We start from the raw sequence: 25,285 nt of genomic DNA, 5'->3' as shown, positions 1-25,285 counted from the left end.
TAGAAAAGGAAAAGTATTACACTGCAACCAGGTATATGTTATTTATGATTATTCAACATAATGTTCCTGACAACTTGGCATATCATAGTCACCGTTTTGGCAAAGCCCTTATCCTGCCTGTTGTGTAATTTGCAGGGCAATACTTGTGGATACATGACTGCAGCAAGAAATGTGATAGACTTTTAAGCATACAATGTTATTGTTCCCAGCTCCGCATATGAATTATTTTATATGGCAAACTGTACTCGCGGTATAAATTAAATGTTTCAAGCATAATGTAAGCAACATTAAATCCACAGAAAGTGCTGGATAGTTAATCTTAATCAATAATAATATAATACCTATACTGATCCAGTTATCAAAAAAAAAAAAAAAGAAAAAGAAATTGAAAGGGCAGTCAGCATGTAAATTGTCTCTGTGGGCCAAATTCTGCTGTCATGAATCCCCATGCAACATCAACAAAATCAATGGTGTTCCAGAGAAGTAACTGAGTGACAAATTTGTTTTCTCTTTAGCCATTTCTACATTTTAAAATGCAAAGAAAGCATGCTTCATTATATGGTGTTTCTCTTCCAAATGACATATTCATAGATTCTAAACCCAGAAGGAGCCACTATGATCACCTAGTCTGACCTCCTATATAACACAAGCAATAGAAGGTCTCCAAAATAATTCCTATAGCATATCTTTTAGAAAAAACACCCAATCTTGATTTTAAAATTGCCATGGAGAATCCACCATGACCCTTGGTAATATGTTCTAATGGTCAATTACTCTCACCATTAAAAATTTACACCTTATTCCAGTTTGAATGAGTCTTATCTTCAACTTCTGGCAATTGGATTGTGTTATACCTTTCACTGCTAGATTGAAGAGCCCATTATTAAATATTTGTTCCCCATACACGTACTTATAGATGCATAGGTGCTGGAACTAGGGATGCTGGGGGTGCTGCAGCACCACCTGGCTTGAAGTGGTTTCCATTACATACAGAGTTTACAGTTTGGCTCAATGGTTCTCAGTACCCCCACTATAAAAATTGTTCCAGGGCCCCTGTATAGACTGTAATCAAGTCACCCTTTAACCCTCTCTTTGTTAAGCTAGACAGATTGAGCTCCTTGAGTCTATCACTATAAGGCATGTTTTCTAATGCCTTAATCATTCTCATTATTTTTCTCTGAACCCTCTCCAATTTATCAACATCCTTTTTGAATTATGGGCACCAGAATTGGACAAAGTATTCCAGCACCAGTTGCAGCAGTGCCAAATACAGAGGGGAAATAACCTCTCAATTCCTACTCAAGATTCCCCTGTGTATGCATTCCAGGATCACATTAGCTCTTCTGGTCACTGTGTCACACTGGAAGCTCATGTTCAACTGATTATCCACTATAACCACCATGTCTTTTTCAAAGTCACTGCTTCCCAGGATAGAGTTCCCCATCCTTATATATGGCCTGCATTCTGTGTTCCCAGTTGCATATGTTTACATTTAGCCGTATTACAATGCATACTGTTTGCTTGTGCCCAGTTTAACACATGATCTAGATCATTCTGAAAAAGAGACCTGTTCTCTTCATTATTTATCATTCCCTCAGTTTTTGTGTCATCTGCAAACTTTATCAATGATGAAGTTATGTTTTCTTCTAGGTCATTGATAAAGATGTTATATAGCATAGAGCCAAGAAGCAATCTCTGTGGGACCTCACTGGAAACAGACACACTCATTACAGTTCCTTTTTGAAAACTATCAGTTAGCTAATTTTTAATACATTTAATGTGTCCCATGTTAATTTTATATTATAGGTTTTTTTTATCAAATGTTTTGTGGTACCAAGTCAAACACTTTACAGAAGTTTATGTATTTTATATCAACACTATTACCTTTGTCAACCAAACTTGTAATCTCACCAAAAAAAAAAGATATCCAGGTAGACAGGATCTATTTTCCATAAATTCATGTTAATTTGTATTAATTACTTCACCCTCCTTTAGTTCTTCATTAATCAAAACCCTTAACAGCCACTCCATTAGCTTTCCAGAGATCGATGTCAGGATGACATGCCTATAATTACCCAGGTCATCCTGTTTACCCTTTCTAAAAATTGGCCCAACATCAGCTTTCTTCTAGTCTTCTGGAACTTTCCTGGTGCTACAAGACTTATTGAAATATTAACAGACCAGTGAGCTCCTGAGTCAGCTCTTTTTAAATTCTTGGATGCATGTTATCTGGATCTGCTGATTTTAAAATGTCTAACTTAGTAGCTTCTGTTAAATATCCTCCAGAGATACTAGTGGAATCGAAAAAGTGTTTCTCCCCAAAATACAGAAGAGAAATATTTATTGAACAATTGTATCATTACTGATAATTCTAGCATTTCCATCTAGTAATCGAACAGTACCATTGTCAGGATTATTTTTATTCCTAATACATTGAAAAAATTCCTGATTGTTTTTAACTCTGCTGGCCATAGATTTCCCCTCATGTCCCTTGGCTTCCCCCTTACCAATTTTCTTCAGTTCCTAACTTCTGATTTATATTCTTTACTATCAACTTCCCCTTTCTTCCATTTGTTATATTTTGTTTGTTTTATTTTTTATAGTTGTCTTCATTTCCCATTAAACCACGTAGGTTTTGTTTTTGTTTTTTTAGCCCGGGCATTCTTCTTCAGTTGTGAGATTGTGACTTTTGAGGCATCTAGTTAGGTGATCTTAAATGATTCCCAATTATCATCATATTTTTCTGATTATATTCTTTCTCCCAGCTGATTTGGTTCATAAATGTTTTTTTTTCAGTTTTTGAAACTGGCTCTATTAAAGCATGTATAGTCTATATATATTGCTGGTCTGAACTTAATTCTTCTTGCACTTTTTAAATGTCATCAAGTCATGATCACTTGTACTTAAGTTACCATTAACTTTTAGTTCTGTGATCAGTTCCTCTGTATCTGTTAGGTAAAGGTCTAATATATAATTTCCCCATATTGGCTGAGTTAGGACATTGTCATCTATAATGTTTAGAAATTTCAATGATGCCTTATGCTGGATTTCTCATGCTGCCTGTACTATGTCACTCAAATTGAAGTCCCCTATGATCAATTTTTTTCCCCCTACGCATTATTACTCAGTGCATGAGGAGATGGTCATCCTGTTCCATAGTGTGAATTAATAGTCTGTAGCAGACACCAGCTCATGTCCCATATTGTGCTTTATCTGTTAGGACATTGATCACCAGAAATGGTGAGTTTCAACACTGTTAAAAACCCAGCCCTTACATATTACCATCTCTTGATAAGGATTTACCAACCACAGTTAACGGTTTATTCTCCATTTGGTATGGATATATTCCATTAATGCTAATAGGAATTCTATTCATGCATCCAAAAAAGGCTCCTTTTATAGCAAGTATATTTAGAATCCCACTATAATGTAGACAACATTTTTTATTACAAATATAAAATATCTATTACACAAGCCTATAAAAATATTGGGCTGTATAATAGAATGGCCTGGCTTTATATCAACACACATAATAAGAGATACTTTTAACGTGAAAGGCCTGAACTGTTACAAAGATGAGCCAAATCCTGTAGTTCGTATTCAGTCAACATTCCTATGGGCTTTGATGGAAGTTTTGAATGAGTATGTTCTGAGTAATTAGTGAGTTTATTGGTAATGGTTGTATTTCTACTGCAATAGTGCACAAATACCCAAATCAGGGGTCCATCAATCCTCATCAGAACAAATGGTCCATTCCATGAAGGGTTTACAGGGTAAAGTGACAAGCAACATAGGAAATGTGAGTGAGAAGGCTGTGGACAAAATGTGTACAGTGTTTAATATAATGTATATACATTAAAATGTCACTTCAACTATGGCCAACTGCCCTTCAACCTAACATTAATTAGTTGGCTAATTATTTGTAGGGACCAGAGAAGAAGGGAGTGAAGGTTTTAACATGCATGATTATCATATATTGCTGATTAATGTGGTTGTTGCTGATTTAGGGCCAGACTGTGCCTGTGTCGGACTGCACTGCCCCAGTGGGAGTTCAAGATAGATTCTGTCTGAGAGGCAAAATCCCTCTGGAGATCATGTGAGATGTGTACACTGCAGTATTTGTTAAAAATGAACAATGGTCATATCTCCTTAAATCTCTGGGGTACTGGAAGGGAGGTCCTGTGCCCTGCTACCAGGTCCCGCACTGTCTGACCCATAATTGTGTGAAAACTTTAATCTCCAAATGGAAGATAGTTAATTCCAGTACTATAGAGTCTAACCCTGAAGGCTTGACACAGAGAGCATACCCAATAAAATCAATAGAGTTATTGCCATAGGAAGAACTGCATCCCAGCTCTTATCAGGTCAGATGCCCTCTCAGCAGCATCAATGTCTGTTCTCTGCCAGCTTTAACTAATTTCTGAAATCACCCATTTAAATAGCTACATATTCAGCTGAAGGGAAATGCCATTCCAGGGCAAACTTTCAGCATTTATTCCTCATTTAGAATTCTGGGACTGGATCAACCTCTCCAGGGATCAACCCCTCAGGAGGGGCTAATTGGGGGTGGGACTCTGTGCCAGATGAGAATAACCTTGAGGAGTTGCCCCATTTTCAGAGTGGAAGAGGGCATAGTGAGCTTTTCTCCTGTTGAATAAGCCAGAGGGTGCACCCATCAATTTAATGGATCACCAGATGGCCAGGGCCATCCAAAGGAAATCCATGTACTTCTGTCAGCCCTGGATCCCCTCCATCTTGTCCTGTCACTCATGGTTCCAATGGAACTGTGGTAACAGGGCTTCCCCAGCACCATCAAAAGAGGAGGAGAGGGAGAGGGATCTTGCCACCAAGAGGAGACTCCAAAGCAAAGCTAGTACAGTTCCAGGCAGGAAAATCTGGGAGGAGGGGGGCGATTTGCATGGCACTGGTACAGGAACCTCCAGTCTTCACCACTAGCCAAATTGTGCCTAAACCACTGCCCACCTTTGGCATGCTCAGTTCCCCACCTGCTTTCCCCCCCCCCCCCCCCCGGCAGATCCTAGCCCCATGGAGAACCTTCTGCAGGGTCTTGGGAAGTAGGTCTGGGGTGATGTGAAAAGGGGAGCAGTGCTCAGGAGGATACGGATCCACCTTTCCTTGCAGGATGAGGAATATTTGGGGCAAGCATGCCCTGGCACTTGATTTTGCTTTTGTTGAGGAAATCTGTACCAATGCAGCTTAATGAACCCATTGGGGCTATATTGTTTCTGTGTTAATGTGTACTGCGCTAGGAAAGGTTTCAGAGTAGCAGCCGTGTTAGTCTGTATCCGCAAAAAGAACAGGAGTACTTGTGGCACCTTAGAGACTAACAAATTGCATCTCTTTCTGAGTCTGTCTCTCATCTTGTAGTAAACAGCTTCAGAGCGGGTGGGAGGAACAGAGAAACTAAAGTAAGCTCCATGACTGTGATTAGTTGGTTGCCCACAGGCTTTTGGGTGCATGTTAAATTAATGCCAAACGTAAAGTAGGAATGCTCTCTATTTTTTTTTTTCAAATACTTACACTTATCTTTGTTCCGTCATTGTCCAAGTCTCTCTCTGGTAAGAGCTCCACCTATTGGGAAAGGATAACATTTGTGAGGAGCTGTTGCCGTGCAGTGCTGGGCTACTGGCCCTTGTGCAAAATAACCACTAAAGCGCAGCAGATTATTTCAGCCAGCCTTTCTCCGAGAACACTTGCATGCTAAGTGTGCCACCTATAGGCAGAACCTCATTGGGAGAGTTGAACAGACTGAATTTAGCTTCAGTTCTATACAAGTGCTATTGCGGCAACCAGCATTATAGGATTGTGGCACACTGAAAACACTGTATTGAAAACAAGAACAGATGCGTAGTGTCTTCTTGTAAGACTAAACTGTCATTCTCCATCCTATTACGATCAGGCTTCAGGAAGAATCCTCAGTATAAAACTCGTGTGGACGGCTTAGGAGGATTAAAATGTTAGAGAGAATGATTCCCCCCCCCCAATCCTATCTCAGGGAAAATGTTCAAGGTAAAGGGAGAGTTCCTTCTCCCTTTTCTTTGCATAAGTAAGGGCTGAGCCCAGTGGATGCTTGTGTGGTTGTCCTGAAATCCTAAACTGATTCCTATTAGAAAGATATTTAATCTTTTCAGTGTAACTATCAATCAGAAACAAAGCAAGGGGGAAAAACCGAGGTTCTGTACAGTAAAGAGTCCTCGACACTAGACTTTGAAGGCTACAAGAGTGTTTTTGTTGTTTGTTGTTTGGAAGCTGTGAATCCCCAAAAACAGCTTCCCCCCCCCACACACACACCCATGCCTGCCGAATGAGATTTACAGATTCCAGTGCCCCAATGGCTAATAAGAGATTGTTGTAGTATCTTGACACTTGGGAAATACACTCCTGCAAGCAGCAACTCTATTAACATAGGATTTGTTTGACGAGAGAATCAGACTTGAGAAATCCATGTCGCTTTCCTAAGATGTGAAGCTGAGCTAGGGGAGTGGCAGGCATCCCCTGGGGTGGGCATTTCTCCCTGCAGCCTGCTGTGCTACAGTTCATGGGTAGCCTTAAGCCTTCAGCGAAATCCACTACCCCCTCCCCCCTTTTTTGGCGTGCTTGGGTGGATTGGCCTCTTGGAGGGGAGGGGGAAGCCCAGTGGAGGCGCATCGGTACCTGAGTGCCTGTCACTTCGCCTCCAGCCTCCTGCTCCTCGGCTGCTCGCAGAAACCACCACTGGATCTCGAGGTACACCGAGGCGGAGCCGCTCTGGAAAGCGCACGACATCTCCACGTTCTGCCCTTCAGTGGCTGTGACATTTCGGGGGAACTCGGTGAATTTTGCTGCAAAACAAACGCAAACAGCTTATTGGGATCTCCCTCTCCTTCTTCTCTCCCCTTCCCCCCCTCCATTTTCGTCTTTTTTTTTCTTGTTCTCTTTCTCTCTACCTTTTCCCCTCCCTGTTTCCTTGTCCTTTTCTCACTGCCTCCTTTTACATTTCCCCATTTCTATCGCTCCCATTTCTCTGTTCCTCATCTTTTCTCACTCCCTTTCCCCATCCCTATTCTCCTTCTCTTGCCCCCATCCCCCGCCCCCCGCTTTGTCTCACACATTTATATATTTTCGCCAATCCGCACAACTCCTGCTCTTGTGCTCAAGTCCCGCTAATGGGAAAGCTAAGTACCCCCTCTGATCGCTCCCCTGGGTTAAGAAAGTTACATATAATTAGATCCAAATATCCTTGGGTGAATGCAGTATTTCACCAAACACACTGAGGGATTTCAGTGAAAGGCAATTTGGAAAATCAGCACCGCTCATGCATTGCATTTCCTAGGTGAGTGCATGTGAATGATTAAACTCTACATGGTTAACTGAAATAGATATTTAGAATGTGTAATGTGCTAAGAGGTGCGTTATGATCACTCATCAAAATGCACGTTTCAAACACATTAACTGAGTCACGTATTTCTTTTATGATAATTTATGCTCTCACAGTGAAACGAATAAACAGTGTTTCTTATCATTCTTCATCCTAGCAGACCCACTTTCCAAAACGAACAAACACCTCCTCTTTAAATATGACTACTCCCACCTTACCACACCATTCTACGGTTGAGCAAAATTCCTACAAATGCACACAGTGCAAGACACCAATGCTTCTTAAAAGTCACCATCGAGCCTCCCTATATGTTCCTTAGGCTCGTGTGTAGCTCATTTAAAAATCGAGCAAACTTGATGATAAATCTTGTAGACCCCATCCTGGCCAGTGAAAGAAAAAAAATAAACCTCCTGGTTCAAAACTAAGAAACACTGGACAGGAACAGACCCATTGCTCAAAGAATTCCACAGCCAGTTATCCATTCCCAGCTGTGTGTTGTTATAGGCTGACAAAGCTTAGGAGGGAATGTTTGCAGTGTGCCCCTTCCTCCCTAATGCGTCCAAGCTCGTTATTTGAAGTTTATTTGTGGGGTGATTTGGGAATATACCGAACCCCCTTTTGCTTTCTAAACACTTGTACTATGAGACAGAGGCATAAAAAAGCTGCTATTTCTTTTATTTTACAGTGCCTCCTCCCCCCACCACGCGACATTCTTTTTAGTCAACGCTAGCTATTCAGCTAGTTAACGGGCAAAGTGACTCTTCACTCTGCATGCTCACGGATTGAAAGAAGTTTTCCTCCCTGGTCAGTGTTAAAAAAAAATATATCAAGACAGGAGTTGTGTTTGCAGAAATGATGCAGCGTTCAGCGGGCAGCCTGAGACGCTCTGTCCATGGTGCTGAAATGATCACTGCAGCCCTCAAAGTCCCAAACAACTGGATTCTGCAGACCTGGGGCTGCTTGGAATGCAAGAAGCCCTTTTTAGTGGGGTCTTCAAAGAAGTCGATCTTTTTTTTGAGATCTATACATAATCACTAAAGGGAAACAAAGGGCTGAGACTGAGGATCACGGAAAAGAGTGGAAAAGGAGCCAGATCCTATATAGATTGCAATATTTAATGAAGGCACACGATTTAGCCATCTTATATTATGTGTGCATGTAATAATTATGTATGCATGGGTGGGTATTCGCTGTAAACATACATATATACCCAACCCAAACACGCGTATGTATGCATTCATTACAAATATACACTCAGCATTTTCGTCCGTTCAATGTATTTCTCATTTTCCCTCCTTGCAATCTAGTATGAGCAGTCCGTTTAGGGGTAAACTTCTCCCCTCTTTTGCTGTTTGTAATTTCTAAGGCTTGGAATCTATATTCTCTTATGCATCTTTTTGGGAGCCCTGCTTCGGATTTTAGGGAGTACACACACGCACACACATTTGACAAAGAGCGATCTTACCTTGGGTAGAAAGTCCTTGTTGAATATACAAAACGGAAAAGAAAATGCATCCAACATAAGCCAGAAAGATCCCCATCATTCCAAAGCGAAGCAAAAGTCACATCAGGGTAACAAAAACCAAAGGTGCCCTCAAAGAAAGGAATCACACACACACACACATAAATTTACAGAAAGGCTCTGCGCTGTAGCCCTGGCTGCGACACTGCGAGCATTCTGCTACTCAGTGGAATCTTTTCTTTGGGAAGAGAGGGTATTGCAATACACTGAGGGTTCAGATGAGCTGGCTCGGGCGCTGTGATGCTTGAAGTCCAGACCCAGACTAAAAAAAAAGAAACGTTGAAAAGTGGGTATCAGCTGCCTTCTCTGCCTTTTTTCAGCTACCTGGCAGCTCCGTCCAACGTCAGCTCCAGCTGCTCAGGATTGCGTGATGATGACTGCCCTCCCTAAACGCTGATCCGGCTTAGGAAGTGGGGAGTGGGGGGAAAGGGAGGGGAGGAAGGGAGAGGAGTCTACTGTGCTTGCATTGCTTCAACTTTTCCCTCTAATGGCTGCGATGATGCCTTTAACCCTTCACGCCTTCTGGGTTCTCCATACCTCTCCACCTGCTGTTACTTGGGCTGGGTAACATGCTGGAGGAAAGCCGACTTTTGCTTATGACTGTGGAACCTAGGAGCCTTTATTGTACTGATACAATCTCCAGTCTGGCATCTCACATCGGTCAGAGACTAAGAGGGCAATGGAGTGGTTTGTTTTTTGGTGGGTCTCTCTCTCTCTCTCTCTCTCTCTAATGTAGGAGAAAACAGTTAAATATTAGTTAATATTATGAGTATGCTGTTGAACTTCTTGTTCACTGTCCCAAATAACTATGATCACCTAATCTTTTTCATTCAAAATGTTGTTGATCAGCTTTTTTTTCCAAAATAGATTAACAAGATTTAAAAATAATCAGTTGCTCATAGGATACATGTATTTATATATGTTGTTAGGATATATATGGGGAAATACCTATACTCACTTATACATGTGTATGTGTGATTTGCCCAGAAAAAAAATCAGTCTTTGACACTTTGATATTCTATTGATGTGTCATAACAAAATTTATATAACTATAGTACAGAGAGATTTTTAACTACATAAAGAATTTTTCCTTCCAGACTGTATTCATTGCACATTCCTTGTATCGACCGGGATTCATAAGACTATGATACCATATTGCAGTCAAGAGGCAACCCTTGACTATAATAGGTGTTCAAAGAGTCTTAAAAAGACCCCTCTGTCCAAAATATCCTGCTGCCTATAGGAAAGGGCCATCCAGAAAGTATTCCTGGCACTAAGGAAACAATAAATACCTTTCCATGGATATCAAAGACTACGAAAAAATCAGGACATGAAGTGGATATATGACAAGTAGTCAGACTGTCAGATCGTTTATATCATTCATAGATATAAGCTAAAAACTAAACATTTAGAGCCATTTAGGAAAGAACTGTAGCCATAAAATTACATTATATCCATATGGACAAACTGTTTTCCCATTGAGTGAAACGTTGGGGGGGTCTGTCATTTAAAACAATGGAAATGCAGCAGTTCCACAATGGTTAAGGAGCAACTTTTGCTTTACTCACTGCACCAATCTCTCTCAGATAAAGTGATTATATCTACATCAGACATTTGACATAAGAAAAATAACTATTTAGAACCTGAACATGGGATTGAAGTGTCTCCAGCTTTAAAAGTGATTTCACCTCACCATTTATTTATTTTACAAATGTCAGACTTCCCCTCAATATTTATATAGCAGAAGGAGATATTTCCCCATGATAATGGTCTGTTCCACTGATGTCACCTTTTAAGTATAGCGATGGTTTTTAATAAAAAAAGAGTACAGTATAAATACTCAAAAAATGACTGTAGATACAGCAAAAGTACTTAATTTGGAAGGCCTTATTCTGCTATAGAGGTTGTTCTTATGGAGGTCATGATAAATGTATCGAAAACCAGAGAAAAGTCTACAAAAAGAAGGAAGAGAAAAACAAATCCTTAAACATGATAAGACTGAATTTTCAAAAGGAACTAGTGATTTTGACATCTCAGTTATTAGGTACCCAACATGAAACACCTGATTTTTCAATGGTGGGATCTCAGCATTTTCTGAAAAGTCAGGCACCTTTCAGGTGTCTCAAGCTGAGCAGCCAAAATCCCTACTCACCTTTGAAAATATAGGCCGACTGATTATATGCTTCAGTTTAACTACATACGTGTCATCAGTAATCAATGTAAATGACAAATTACACATACATTATCAGCAGTCAAACTGAATGCAAACTAGATTGAAAAAAAGATTTTATGCAGCATCACCTGGTTTGGAGGGAAAGAGGGAACCATAAATAGAGCAATCTTTTTCCAATCCAGACAAAATTTAATTTTTGCAATTTGCAATTCCAGGTGAAAGCAAATAGATTTCTCAGAAAGGTCTTATAATCAGCTGAAGTAACTAAAACTTGTGCTACCATGATAGCAAGGGGATTCTTTACTGAATATACAAAATAACATCTATCCTTATTAATTTTAGAAAGCTAAAATAGTGAAAAGAATCCTAAAACTTGGACTATGGTCAGTATATTGCTTTATTCACACAATGTAATAGTGTTATATAATGTTATCAAACGTTACTAGTAGAAATGATTAGCTTTAAGCCGTTTCACATAGGAAAAAAAATTCCTCTTCTGCCTGTCTGAGTAAAATGCACTCTGATGCAGAGACCTTGCCCAGAGTCAACTGCATCATGTACGTCCCACATTGGGGCTATAGGGAAGTACTTGGACCAGATATGCTGGGAATCTCTGCATTCCTCTTGTGCTGCAGAAAGGGTTTTTATGCTGACCCCTATATGGTGTGAAGGTCACTGATGGTGGCTTGTGGGAGGAGTTATTAAATTGATGTTTTTGCCACTAGAGTGGCTCTAAGACATGCGTAACTGGCAAGGAGGGGCTGTGGACACTCAATGCATAAGCTGGAGCATCTGCACACAATAAGGGAGAATTTCAAAAGTGCTTAAGGATTTAACAGCAGAAATTCTATTGATCTGGCTCTGAATATTGCAACTTCAGCCTATTTTTAATGGTCATTCATTATAATTATTGTTTAATATGTATATCACTGTAGCACCCATTCAGGATCAGTGTGTCCTTGTACACTGTTCAAACACATAGGAAGATGGGTTCTCTAACCCAAGCAGCTTACAAGCTCAAGAAATGTATACCTCTACTGACTGGTCTGAGTGACTTCAAGGTTCATATTGATTATGAATTTTCTAGGTGAATTATTGATCCCATTCACAGTATGTCTTTATCTAGATCTATTGTTGGAGAAAATTTGTCAGCTCCTTAAGAAGGGAAGGATGCCAGCATCTGTTAAAGAAACTGTCATTAGGTTCCTTCTCAAGAAACCATTTCTTGATGTGGAAAATCTTACTTATTGATTTGTCTCAGATTTCTCATTTTTGAGGAAGGTTATCAAGAAAATTGTGGGAAAACCAACTTTAATAACACCTAGTTTTCTTTGATCCCAGCTGTGACACTGGAAGTCCAGGTGCCAGTTCATGCCAAGGCCACAGGCCCGACTGAACATTGACAAATGCATAGCTGGAAACCAATCTGGCTCACCCTAATGACCGTATCCCATACTTATATTACTATAAGTTAATATTTATATGTTTGCCCTGTAATTATAAAGAAAAAATTGCTAAGGGCTTGTCTACACTTACAACACTGCAGTAAAGCATCTGCACCAGTAGTAGTGCTTAGTGAAGATGCTACCTATGCCCCTGGGAGAGCTTCTTCTATTGCCATAGGTACTCCACCTCCCCCAGAGATGGTAGCTATATCTAGCTATATCACTGGGAGAAGCTATCCCATTGACATACCACTGTCTACACGGGGCAGGGAGGGGAAGGGTTAGGTCAGTATAACTACATTGCCCAGGAGTGTGGATCTCCCACACCCCTGAGTGACGTAATTATACCAACGTAAGTTTGTAATGTAGACCAAGCCTAAGGGTATGTCTACACTACGAAATTAGGTCGATTTTATAGAATTCAATCTTTAGAAAGCGATTTTAAACAGACGATCATGTAGGTCTCCACTAAGCGCAGTAGGTTGGCGGAGTGCGTCCTCAATACCGTGGCTAGCATCGACTCACAGAGTGGTGCACTGTGGGTAGCTATCCCACAGTCCCCTCTGCTTGCTGGAATTCTGGGTTAAGCTCCCAGTGCCTAATGGGGCAAAAACATTGTTGTGGGTGGTTTTGGGTACATGTCATCAGTCTCCCCTCCCTCCCTCACTCCCTCCTTGAAAGCAATGGCAAACAATCCTTTCACACCTTTTTTCCTGGGTTATCCATGCAGATGCCATCACATGGCAAGCATGGATCCTGCTCAGCTCAGCTGTTGTGAGCATTGTAAACGCCTTGCTCATTATCCTGCAGTATGTGCAGAGCCTGGCTAGGAGCCACAAGCATGAGGACGATTGTGGGGAGGACATGGACACAGATGTCCTTGAATGCACAGGATGTGGCAATTGGGACATCATGGCAGTAGGGGGCAGATTAATACAGTGGAACACCGATTCTTGGCCCAGCAAACAAGCACAGACTGGTGGGACCGCATAGTGTTGCAGATATGGGATCATTCCCAGTGTCTGCGAAACTTTTGCATGCGTAAGGCCACTTTCATGGAACTTTGTGACTTGCTTTCCCCTGCCCTGAAGTGGAAGAATACCAAGATCAGAGCAGCCCTCACAGTTGAGAAGCAAGTGGCGATAGCCCTCTGGAAGCTTGCAACATCAGACAGCTACTGGTCAGTCGGGAATCAATTTGGAGTGGGTAAATGTACTGTGGGGGCTGCTGTGATCCAAATAGCCAATGCAATCACTGAGCTGCTGCTATCAAGAGTAATGACTTTGGGAATGGGCAGGTCATAGTGGATGCCTTTGCTGCAATGAGGTTTCCTAACTGTGGTGGGGCGATAGAACGCATATCCCTATCTTGGCACCGGACCACCTTGCCAATCAGTACATAAACTGCAAGGGGTACTTCTCAATGGTGCTGCAAGCACTGGTGGATCACAAGGACACCGACATCAACGTGGGATGGTCGGGAAAGGTGCATGACACTCGCATCTTTAGGAACTCTGGGCTGTTCGAAAAGCTGCAAGAAGGGACTTTCTTCCCAGACCAGAAAATTACCATTGAGGATGTTGAAATGCCAATAGTTATTCTTGGAGACCCAGCCTACCCTTTGCTCCCATGGCTCATAAAGCTGTACACAGGCAGCCTGGACAGTAGTGAGGAGCAGTTCAACTATAGGCTGAGCAAGTGGGGTGGCAAGTGCAGAATGGTGGTACAATGTGCCTTTGGATGTTTAAAAGCTCGCTGGTGCTGTTTGCTGAGTAGGTTAGACCTCAGCGCAACCAATATTCCCATTGTTATTGCGGCTTGCTGTGTGTTCCATAATGTCTGTGAGAGTAAGGGGGAGACGTTTATGGCAGGGTGGGAGGTTGAGGCAAATCACCTTGCGGCCAAATTTGAACAGCCAGACACCAGGGTGATTAGAAGAGCACAGCTAGGCGTGCTGCGCATCAGAGGGGCTTTGAAAAACAGTTTAATGACTGGCCAGGCTATGGTGATAAGTTGTGTGTGTTTCTCCTTGATGCAAAACCACGCCCTTTGTTGAATGTACTTCCCTGTAAGCCAACCACCCTCCCTCCTTCGACCACAGCTGGCAAAGGAAATAAAGTCCCTATTGTTTTGAATCCATTCATTTTTTATTTATTAAAAAAAAAAGTGAGATCACTGACAAGGTAGCCTGGATGGGGTGAGGGAGGAAGGAAGGACAAGGCCACGTTGTTTACTATAGCCACACCACAAATCCAAGCTGTTTGAATGACAGCCTTCTGTTGCTTGGGCCATCCTCTGGAGTTGAGTGGCAGGGTGCCCGGAGCTTCCTCCCCCACACATTCTTGGGCATCTGGGTGAAGAGGATATGGAACTTGGCAAGGAGGGCAGGCGGTTATACAATAGATGCATGGGGGGTCTGTGCTCTAGTTGCCTTTCCTGCAGCTCCACCAGATGCCTGATCATGTCCGTTTGCTCCCCCATTAGCCTCAGCATCTCCTCCTGCATGTTCTGATCACGCTCACTGTATGCTTTCCTGGCCTCTGCCACCGAATGCCTCCATGCATTCAGCTGTGCCCTATCAGTGCGGGAGGACTGCATGAGCTCAGAAAACATGTCATCATGAGTGCGTTTGTTTGCCTTCTAATCTGCGATAACCTCTGGGACGGAGATGATAGGGGGAGCATAGAAACATTTGTACCTGCAGAGAGGATAAAAAGAGAGAGTAAAATTTAAGATACATTTTGAAAACAAAAAGGAGACTCTTTTACAGTGAATCAAGCAATTCACAGCAGACTGCACATGTGCTTTAGGTACAAGGTCACATTTTGCCTTTTATATTGAGCGCCTGCCAGTACGGTGATACATCACACACAGCTGGGAAACAGAATTTTGTTTCCAGGCAGCCATGGTAAGCCAAAGAGTATGCGGGGTTGGCTTCTTCTGCCTTCATAACATGTGGGAATGGTTTCAAACTGTAGCACCCTCCTTTTCCATAGCAAGCAATGCCAGTAGGGTTTGCCATTTAAAAGGAGGGGCTGAGGTTTTGGGGTGGCTGTGCAGCACACCCAGCCTCCTCCCCACCCTCACGTGGCTATTCTCTGGGATGATCCCTTTTAACCAAGTGCAAACAGCCCAGCATGAACGGGGTCCTTTTACTGTTCCCTTACAAAAACTCCCCTATTTTCAACCAAGTGACCATGAATGATATCACTCTCTTGAGGCTGACACAGAAAGATAAAGACCAAATGTTTCATGAATACGACCAAAACCCAAGACCATTTGCTGCCATGCTTTGTGCTGCAATGATTTCAGACTACTTGCTATTGGTGTGGCGTGGTAAAGTGTCCTACCGTGGAGGACGAAATAAGGCAGCCCTCCCCAGAAACCTTCTGCAAAAGCTTTCAGACTACCTCCAAGAGAGCTTCATGGAGATGTCCCTGGAGGATTTCCGCTCCATCCCCAGACACGTTAACAGACTTTTCCAGTAGCTGTACTGGCCGCGAATGCATCCCGATTCTTCAGGGCAAATCAAACATTAAACACAATTGCTTTTAACCCCTGTAGTGTTGTTACAAATATGCACTCACCAGAAGTGCCTTCTCCGCCTTCAGGGTCCGGGAACCCGCCTTGGAAGTGTATTGGCTCCAGGGTGATGAAAAGGTCCTGGCTACCGGGAGAACGGATTCTCCGCTTGCCTGCTGTGCATTCTCCTCCTCCTCTTCCTCATCCACAAAATTTTCCTTTGTGTTGTGTGAGACTCCCCCTTTGCAGGTGTCCACAGATAGTGGTGGGATACTGCTAGGGCCCCCCCCCCAGAATGGCATGCAGCTAGTCATAGAAGCAGCATGTATGGGGCTCTGACCCGGAGCAACCATTTGCCTCCTTTGTCTTGTAGTAGGCTCGCCTGAGTTCTTTAACTTTGACGCGGCACTGCTGTGTGTCCCTGGTGTAGCCTCTCTCCACCATGCCCTGTGCGATTTTGGCATATATATTAGCATTTCTTCTGCTGGATCGGAGTTCTGCCTGCACAGATTCTTATCCCCATACAGCAATCAGATCCAGCGTCTCCCGTTCGCTCCATCCCGAAGCTCGTTTGTGATTCTGGGACTGCATGGTCACCTGTTCTGCTGCGCTCGCCATGCTGACCAAACAGGAAATGAAATTCAAAATTTCCCGGGGCTTTTCCTGTACACCTGGCTAGTGCATCAGAATTGAAAGTGCTGTCCAGAGCAGTCACATTGGAGCACTTTGGGATAGCTCTCGGAGGCCAATACCGTCAAATTGCACAATGCTGCATCTGCATTACCCCAAATTCGACCCAAGAAGGTCGATTTTAGTGCTACTCCCCTCGTCAGGGAGGAGTACAGCAGTCAATTTTAAGAGCCCTTTAGGTGGACAGAACGGGGTTGGTTGTGTAGTCGCATTGCTTATAAAATCGACCTAATGCAGCTAAATTCGACCTAACCTCGTAGTGTAGACCAGCCCTGAGACTGTAAATTCCCCACAGCCGGGGAGAAGCATTACCCAGTTTGAAATACTCCATAAGAGGTATTATCTCGTGCCCATCAGGAAGGGCTATTGCATCCAAATGAGCCATTGTGAAACAAAGACTTTGTTGATTGCTTCGCCCAGAGCAATGAAGAGGGTATATGCCCAAACCTTTGTCCCATCACAGCTTAGACACTGGGGGGAAGGGAATAAAAATAACTGTTAAGAAGAACTTAGTATTTCTTTGCTGCTTGACTTCTGAGGGGCGAGGAATCCTGAGCTGTTTTGCCTGGGTTAGCCCTAAAGAATATTCAAAGTCTGCTTACAATAGATATTGTGATTACCTTTTGAAACCTGACTGTAACTCATTTGTGTGTGTAAGATTACCTGCTTTAACCTTATAAATAACTCTCATTTCTTTTTCCGAGTTAAAATATCCGTAGTTAGTTTACTATAGGATTGGCTACAAGATATGTCTTTGGTGTGAGATCTAAGGTGCAAATTGACCTGGGGTAAGTGACTGGTCCTTTGGGACTGGGAGTAACATGAATATTTTGTGAAGTAAAGTGACCATCTGTCACAGAGTCAAGCTTGCCTGGGTGGCAAGATAGATCAGAATGCTGAAGGAGACTTCTGTGACTCTGTTAAAGCTACATAGTGCCTGAGGAGTTTAAATTTATTATTTGGTTGGGGAAATCTAAGTAAAGAACTCACAACAAGTTTGGGGTTTGTGCACTGTTTCTTAATAGTCTGTCCTGAGGTTGTTATTCTCACTCGTGAGCCACTCCAGACAGAGTGACACCACTCATTCATGTTTTAGGCTGTGGTATTGTATGTACAATGCACTGCTCATCCCCTTTTGGAGACCGAGGAATATGAAGTGTTCCTTTTAATTATTTTAGGTCTATCCGATGACTTTTTTTACTCCTAACCATGAGGTATTGTTGGCATGTCTGCTGATCCTAGCAAGGGTTGACAAAGTTGCTCTTGAATGGCTCAATTTCTTTCTTTGGAATGGTCCCAGAGGGTGGTATTGGACAATTGATCATCAGGGGATCTCTCATCAGAGATTTGTCAAGATTCTAGTATATTTCCCCTTCCCTTCAATACTTATGTGAAGTCATCATGATCCTTAATGAAATTATTTTGGCCTTCTGGAAGTAGATGACATCTAACTCTTTGTATCTAGGTCTTTGGACTGGATGGTTCATTTGAGCAATACATCCAGCATCTGGTTGAGATGTAGATGAGATTTAGCTGGCTGAGACTCAATCTAGAAAGGATATGTGGATCTGTGGCTGCTTGAGTGTGTCCAGTTAGTAGCAGTGGGCAAATGTGCTTTTTCATATGCACTTGGCAAGAAGGGTGCGACCTTTTCCATAGATGTGAGCCCTGCCACTATTAATCATGCCTTTATATTTTTTTCTGTATAAAGCAAATGATTCCTTTCTTTCAGGAATAAAATACAAGTAAAAAAAATAGCTACATGTACTTTTGCAATGTTTTCGATTTACGTACCATGCCTAACCATGCAGATAGCTACACACATAATACATTACTGATAGCCACATGGTCTGTATACGTACATATTCAGTCATAGCTGCATAAAGTACTTGTCTAGGTATATGCTGATAGGCAGCCTGTTGGGGATAAATCCTTCCCTGTGATACATTTGTACAATTCATAATTTAAATTATTTAAGTGATTGGGGCTTACTAAAGGGCATCTGAAGGCAGAATAGGCCCTTAGGGCTGATCACACTGTTATGTAGGCTTCCTCAGCAGCACAAAAAGAGCTTTCTCAGGAACCATTTGTTTAGCCTGTTCTGTCAAATGTCTTTATTGCTAAGTCTAATTAGAGTTCAGTGTGATTGAAGAATGTGTAATACCATTCTCTGTCCAATCATCTGCCCCTTTTTCATAGATTCTAGCTTCAACATCTGGCCATTGAATTGTGATCCTTGCCCTGGTGAAATACAAATTGTTATACCTTTGATCCTTGAACATGTGTTACATGGGCTAAAGAAGTTTTTGTTTGTTTGTTTGTTTTTAGGTGAACCTCTCACTGAATTTGAACAGTAATGATGTATTACAACTTTATGCTCAATATGAGAAGTCATTTACATTTTTAGCCTCTTGTCCTTAAGTGCTGCTGGTAGGGGTAGAGGACATTCCTAGTGCTTAGTAGACAACAAAAGTGGGGGACTTAATCTTGCAGCAGCTGCCATGACCACCATCATGGCAGATATCCTCACAAAGCAGCAACTACCAGGGTGAACAGCAGTTAGTTTGATCCCAGCATCAGAAAGGACTGAATAAGAATTGGCATTAGTGTTTTGGGATGGGCCTGGGAAAAAAAAAACAATTTGGGGACCCAATCATCAATTATTTCCAGACACCATTATCACATTACTGTGAGTCAAGCCAGCCTAAGCATTTTTGGTAATGTTATCAAGTGATGCCTTTGAATACATCCCAAATTTTGGACTCATTTTATACAAGTGTAAGTGTAAAAGAATGTGTATGTGTGTCAGGCAGTGCATAGGTATCTTTAGCCTCATGCTCATGCTGCAAAAGTGGAGCCCAGTTGGTTTTTCTTTTCAATCCTAGAGATCAACTTACCATTTCAAAGATATCTTTGCAAGAAAAAATTGAGCTATAAACTTTTAAAAAAGAAGAAGTTGGGTTTCTTCATGGGTCCCTTCTGGCTCTGCTAACAAGGGGCTCATGCAAGTCTATTTCAGCATATCACTGCTTTAAATATCTTGGTAATATTTAATTTAAAAATAATTCAAGTCTGATAATTACACTTGATTTTTAAAAGGAAAAAAATGTTATTCAAGGTTTCCTGGGCCTCAAGTTTATCAAAGCTACTGCCAATCTAACTAAGCACTAATTACTTAGGCACCAATCTCAAGGGGTTCGATAGGATTACTCACACACTCAAAATTAAGCACATGCATAAACCTTTCATGATCAGGGCTTGGGACTGTAAATTCTTTGGGCCAGGAACTGTCCTTTCATTATATGCGTGGGCATTGTCTAGCACGATGGGGCTCCAATCCCTGATTGAGGCTGCCAGATGCTACATCAATGCAAATATTAAATAATTAGCATCAGCGGGGGAGAGGGAGACTTTAGAGGCTTCTAAGAGATATATAGGGGAGCTTACAAAAATCAGAATATATTTTTAATATGAACCTTTCCTTTGAATATTATAGGTGAGACTTGTAGAGCTGACTATTATTAAGGTTACCCAACTCTTTCCATTATAACATTATGTCTTCAGTTGTGTATAACTTTGGGGATGAAATTTACCATTCCAGGTATCTGCCTTAGATTGAACTTTTTTAGAAATCTTCAGCCAAAATGGTTTAACTGTTTCCAAGAACAAGGTTAGGAAACAAGATGTTGTATTCCCATGTGCAAACATAATATATTGAAGCCTTTTCTTTGAAATTCTCTAGTATCCCTATGCTTTGGAGCAGGGAATTGAAATTTGGCAGGGCGTTGGCATTCATATCTTTTGCCATGTCCCATGAATAGCCACGTAAAACTGACCGAGTTATATGTCTGTAAAATCACATTTTTCACACGCTCAGTGGAGACTTCATTGCTTTTAACAGCTAAAATCTCCATCCTCACTGAGCATGCTTGAGCCTCTCACTGCTCCTAGTGCTGACAAGACTGTGCATACTATCATCCTTATAGTTACTGAGTGTTGTCCTGTCCAGATTTACAGGGACAAAGCTAGACTTTTCCTGTAATGGCTGATCCCAGCTGCTGTGGGGCAGGGTGAGGCAGGTCACTGGCACTAAAAGCAGGAAGTATGTTTCTCCTCTGCTCTCAATTGCCCCCATGCTGGCCACCAGGCAACATGGAAGAGGAAGCTGTCTGATTTGATGGCAGAGGGGAAAAAAGTCTAACCAAGGAGTGGGAAAGTAGATTGAGAAACTTGTTTGGTTTCTACTGGGCCTGTAGTGTGCAGGGGAGAGAAACTGTGACTGAGGCTATGTCTAAACTACCGTGGTAAGTCGACCTATGCTACACAACTCCAGCTACATGAATAACGTAGCTGGAGTCGACATAACTTAGGTCGAGTTACCACGGGGTTTATACTGTGGGCGGTTGACAGGAGAAACTCTCCCGTCGACTTAACTTACTCTTCTCATCGGGGTAGAGTACCGTGGTTGACTGGAGAGCGATCTGCTGTCAATTTGGTGGGTCATCATTAGACCCGCTAAATCGACCACCGGTGGATCGATCTCAGAGCATCGATCCCGGCTGTAGTGTAGACATAGCCTCACAGATGAAAAGGGGAGACTGGGACTGCTGGGCAAGGAGACTGGGAGTAAGGAGGCCATGCTGAGACTGGTTGTACAAAGAGATGGGATTGGGAGCCCTGTGGGAAACACTGAGACTGGGAGCCAGTAAGGAAAATGGGAAGAAGGGACTGGGGGCCAATTGGCTGTTGGAGGCAGGAAAATACTGGGATTGGATGAGGAGCTGGAGCTACTGGGACTGACTGGACTGGGATTAGGAATCTTTGGGGGGAATGGTGGTCGGAGGAGAAGAAACACATCTGACAAGGAACTGGGCTTTGGGGAGACATGGGACTGCCTGGGCAAAGAGACAAACATGAGGGAGATTCTGAGATTGCATGAGGAGTTTTGGGAGGGAGACTGGGACTGGCACCTTGTAGGAGCAGGGGAGAGACAGATTGGATGAGGAGCTGGGAAGTGGGACTGGCTAAAGACAAGATTGTGTTTGAGGAGAAAGAGAGATTGGGAGTTGCAGGTGGGGATCTGGATGCAAGCAATGAATCGAGAGGGGAGCCCTAGGACTGGCCAGGTGAGGAGACTGGGATTGGGATGAGGAGCCTGTGGAGTAGAGCATGGGTTTGGGTAGGCAAGGAAAATGGGACTGGGGCTGGAGTGGTAAAGAGATGGGACTGGGACTGGTTGGAGGAGATGGACAGAATGAGTCAAACTTGTGAGAAGTGGGCAGAAGAATCTGAGCCCACTCCCTTCCAGAGCCAGGAACAGAGGTTCCTGAGTCTCACCATTCCTCAGTTGTCAGCAAGTATCCATGAAAACTACTGGCAAAGTGTGTTTCTCATCCCCTTCTAATCTGTTATCATTATCAGTTGCCCCGTTAGGTCAAATGGCAGAGGTCTGTGCCTTCAATGTACAGATTCCAACCCTGCTGACAAACCATGGAAGTGTCAGTATGATCCTGAAGGAAGGAAAGTCTGTTCTTTTCAGTTTGCTTTTATAAAAACCTAGGAAATTACACACAGAGAAATAAAACTGCTGTGACAGGGCACATTCCTTCCCTTAATCAGGCCCTCTCCAGGGAAACTAATTGAATTTACAGTGACCACAGTGCTGATTCATCTGCTGGCTCTCAGCAGCCTGTCACAACTGCATTAAAAGAAGATTGCAAAGTCTATCACTCAGAAGTTAGGAAATGAATATACATTATGATAATCTATAATTACGCGGTCACGTACTATTAATTACAAGATCACATACTATTTTCCCTAAGACCTCAGCTTCATTTAATGTTCAGGATGGACCTGCTCTGGGGATGGAGCAGGGCTGTGTACTAAAGGAGGCTGTTGTCTATAGCACCCTGGTCTCTTTTATTTCAGAAGTTGGAGGGTCTGTAATAAATGAGACAGGGGACTGCAGGAAGAGAAAGGAGGGCCTCATGGTTAAGGGAGGCGAATGTTGCCTTGGATAATTGGGATGCTATCCCTGCCTCTGCCACAGAGTTCCCATGTGAGCTAGGCAAGTCACTTAATCCAAACTTTTCAGAGGTGGGCACCAATTGTGTGTTCATTTTTTTGGGTGCACAATATGTGACCCTGGAGTCTGATTTGCAGAAGTGTTGAGCACTCACAACTGCAACTGAAATCACTGGGAGCCATGCTTTGAATATATAAAGTGCTATATAAGACTAACAGCTCTGTAAAATCATGTGAAATTGGGCACGCAAAATTAGTAGATATTTTTTACCGTAATCACTCTGGGTATGTCTACACTGCAATTAAAAAGCTGTGGCTGGCCTGTGCCAGCAGACTTGGGCTCACAGGGCTTCAGCTAAGGGACTGTTTAACTGCTGTGTAGTCAAGATCTGGAACCATCCCACCTCTCGGGGGCCTAGAGACCAGGCTCTATCCTGAGCCCAAATGTCTTCACTGTAATGAAACAGCCTGACCCCTGCAAGCCCAAGTCAGCAGGCATGAGCCAGCCACAGCTTTTTTAATTGCAGTGTAGATATACCCTCTGTTTCAATAACCCATATGTAAAATGGGAATAATAATACTCCCTCACCTCACAGGGATATTATGAAGATAAATTAATATCCGTGAGGCACACAGATACTACAGTGATGAGTGCATAGAAAAGCCCACAAGGACATTAATAATTCTGTCATCAGAGTAGGGTTTGAATAGTGTGCAGTAGATAAGGCACAGAGCCACACTTTGAAGAATGATGATAAAACAAGAAATTAATTAGTTGCACAATAACTGAGCACTGTGAATCCTGTTCACCAAAGGAAGCAAATGTCCAGTGGAAAAAAATAGTATGTGATGATGTAATTAAAGACTGTGTCATAATGCATAAGAGCAAGGGGGCCGAATTAAGGTTACTTTTGCAACCTTAATTCTGGCTTTGCCAACTTTTGAGTGCTTGACTTTGCCACCTTAATATTGTTCTTTTAACGTAGCTTTGTGTGTAATATGAATAAGGCTTGTCCCGTGAATATTTTATGGGTCAATCCAAACTTATCTCCTTTTGTCGCTAGTGTTATATGGGAGGGAAAACATAACAAAAAACAAAAAGCCTTAAATGGTACTTTGGGCACCAATCCAAATGTTCCTTCTCTCTTGTTTTCCTCTTTGTTGTTGTTAGAGGAAAATTATGTTAAAGTGCTGTTTTAAGCAGAATATCTACTTCTGGGTTTTAAAAAAACATGAAATGAAACATAGTGAAAAGGTGTTGACATTATCCACATTTTCCACAGACAATAGTTAGGAGTATCCATCCAGGAAAGCATGACCCTCACACAAGAGTTACTCATCTGTACAATGTCAATTCCTTTCAGCCATTCCCCAAATGCATTAATACTGTTTTATAAAAACCACAACCCCAGAAAACACCTATACATAGCACTAAAAGTTAAATAGGTCTATTTAAAACTAACTGTATCGTTAAAACTATAATCTTTTACTAAGCTATTGATGAGAGCAAATCTGGGGACTTCAAAACAGAGTGGAGTATTTATGTCAACAATGAATGTGGCATTTTCCTTGAGGTAAGCTATTGAGAACACAATATGCCTAATGTACTTTCAGCAAATTCCAGCTTCATGAAAGAATTTTGAAAAAAAACATTAGGAAAGGTTAAGCTATTTACATACCAAATTGTTTGTTCTTTCTGTAAATAAATTTACTTTCATAGTTGTACCTACATGTCTCTCTCTTGTGACCGTTTTTATAGGGTTTAATGAAACAACTCAAATGGCACTTTTAGTTTATAGAAGAAACTGTTTCCTCAAGACAGAAAAATTTACTCCCAGTGACTGCCAGCCTCTGACTTTGGGCAGCATTTTACCTTGTTTGCCTGTCTATGAGACAATAGCTTTGAACTCTAATGGTACACTGCAGTCAGAGCAATGATTGCAGCCTGGATAGACAAACCCAGGCTAGCTTTAAGCTAACTAACATGGCTAAAAGTAGTGGTAAAGACATGGTGGTGCAGGCTTCAGTGTGGGCTGTACAAGCCTGCTGGAGCCCTGGTGATATACTTGCATTGCTAACCCACACTGGACTCCATGCTGCCACATTGTCACTGCTATTTTTAGCCATGCTAGATAGATTAAAGTTAGCACAGGTATGCCTATCCGAGCTGAAATCGCACCTCCAACTTCAATGTAGACATACCTTATGCTTCAACATGACTAGAACACTCCATCCTCAAACGACTCTACTAGCTCGTCATTCAGTTCAACGTCCTCTTCAAAATTGCTCTCCTGGCTTCTCTTTAAAAGCTCTTCCTGGTCTCTGCACTTTCACTTTCACTTCAGCAGGTGGGTATTGTAGTTTTAAGAATGCTTGATAGAGATCTTGTAGGTGCTTGTCTCTATCTGAGGGATTAGAGCAAATGCGGTTATATCTTAGAGCTTGGCTGTAGACAATGGACCGTGTGGTGTGTCCTGGATGGAAGCTGGAGGCATGTAGGTAAGTGTAGTGATCAGTAGGTTTCCGGTATAG

General features: G+C 42.2%; 1 protein-coding gene across 4 annotated transcripts in view; it reads right to left on the bottom strand.

Moving 5' to 3' along the window:
• The window catches only part of VSTM2A (V-set and transmembrane domain containing 2A), a 50,801-nt gene extending 41,305 nt beyond the window's left edge, over positions 1–9,496 (bottom strand). For 3 of the 4 annotated variants that reach the window (XM_005304418.5, XM_005304419.5, XM_005304415.5), the window contains exons 1-3: positions 8,844–9,395; positions 6,676–6,842; positions 5,542–5,592 (exon numbers count right to left, since the gene is read on the bottom strand). In XM_005304418.5, the coding sequence (XP_005304475.2) occupies positions 5,542–5,592; positions 6,676–6,842; positions 8,844–8,922 (297 nt within the window). In that variant the 5' untranslated portion in view covers positions 8,923–9,395. Of the gene's footprint in view, positions 1–5,541; positions 5,593–6,675; positions 6,843–8,843 lie in introns of all 4 variants that reach the window. The other variant, XM_005304416.5, reaches the window with a different exon arrangement.
• Between the last annotated feature and the right edge of the window lie 15,789 nt (positions 9,497–25,285).

Source organism: Chrysemys picta, chromosome 2 (assembly GCF_011386835.1).
Source record: "Chrysemys picta bellii isolate R12L10 chromosome 2, ASM1138683v2, whole genome shotgun sequence".
NCBI lineage: Eukaryota > Metazoa > Chordata > Testudines > Emydidae > Chrysemys > Chrysemys picta.
This window is presented reverse-complemented; position numbering and strand designations above follow the sequence as displayed.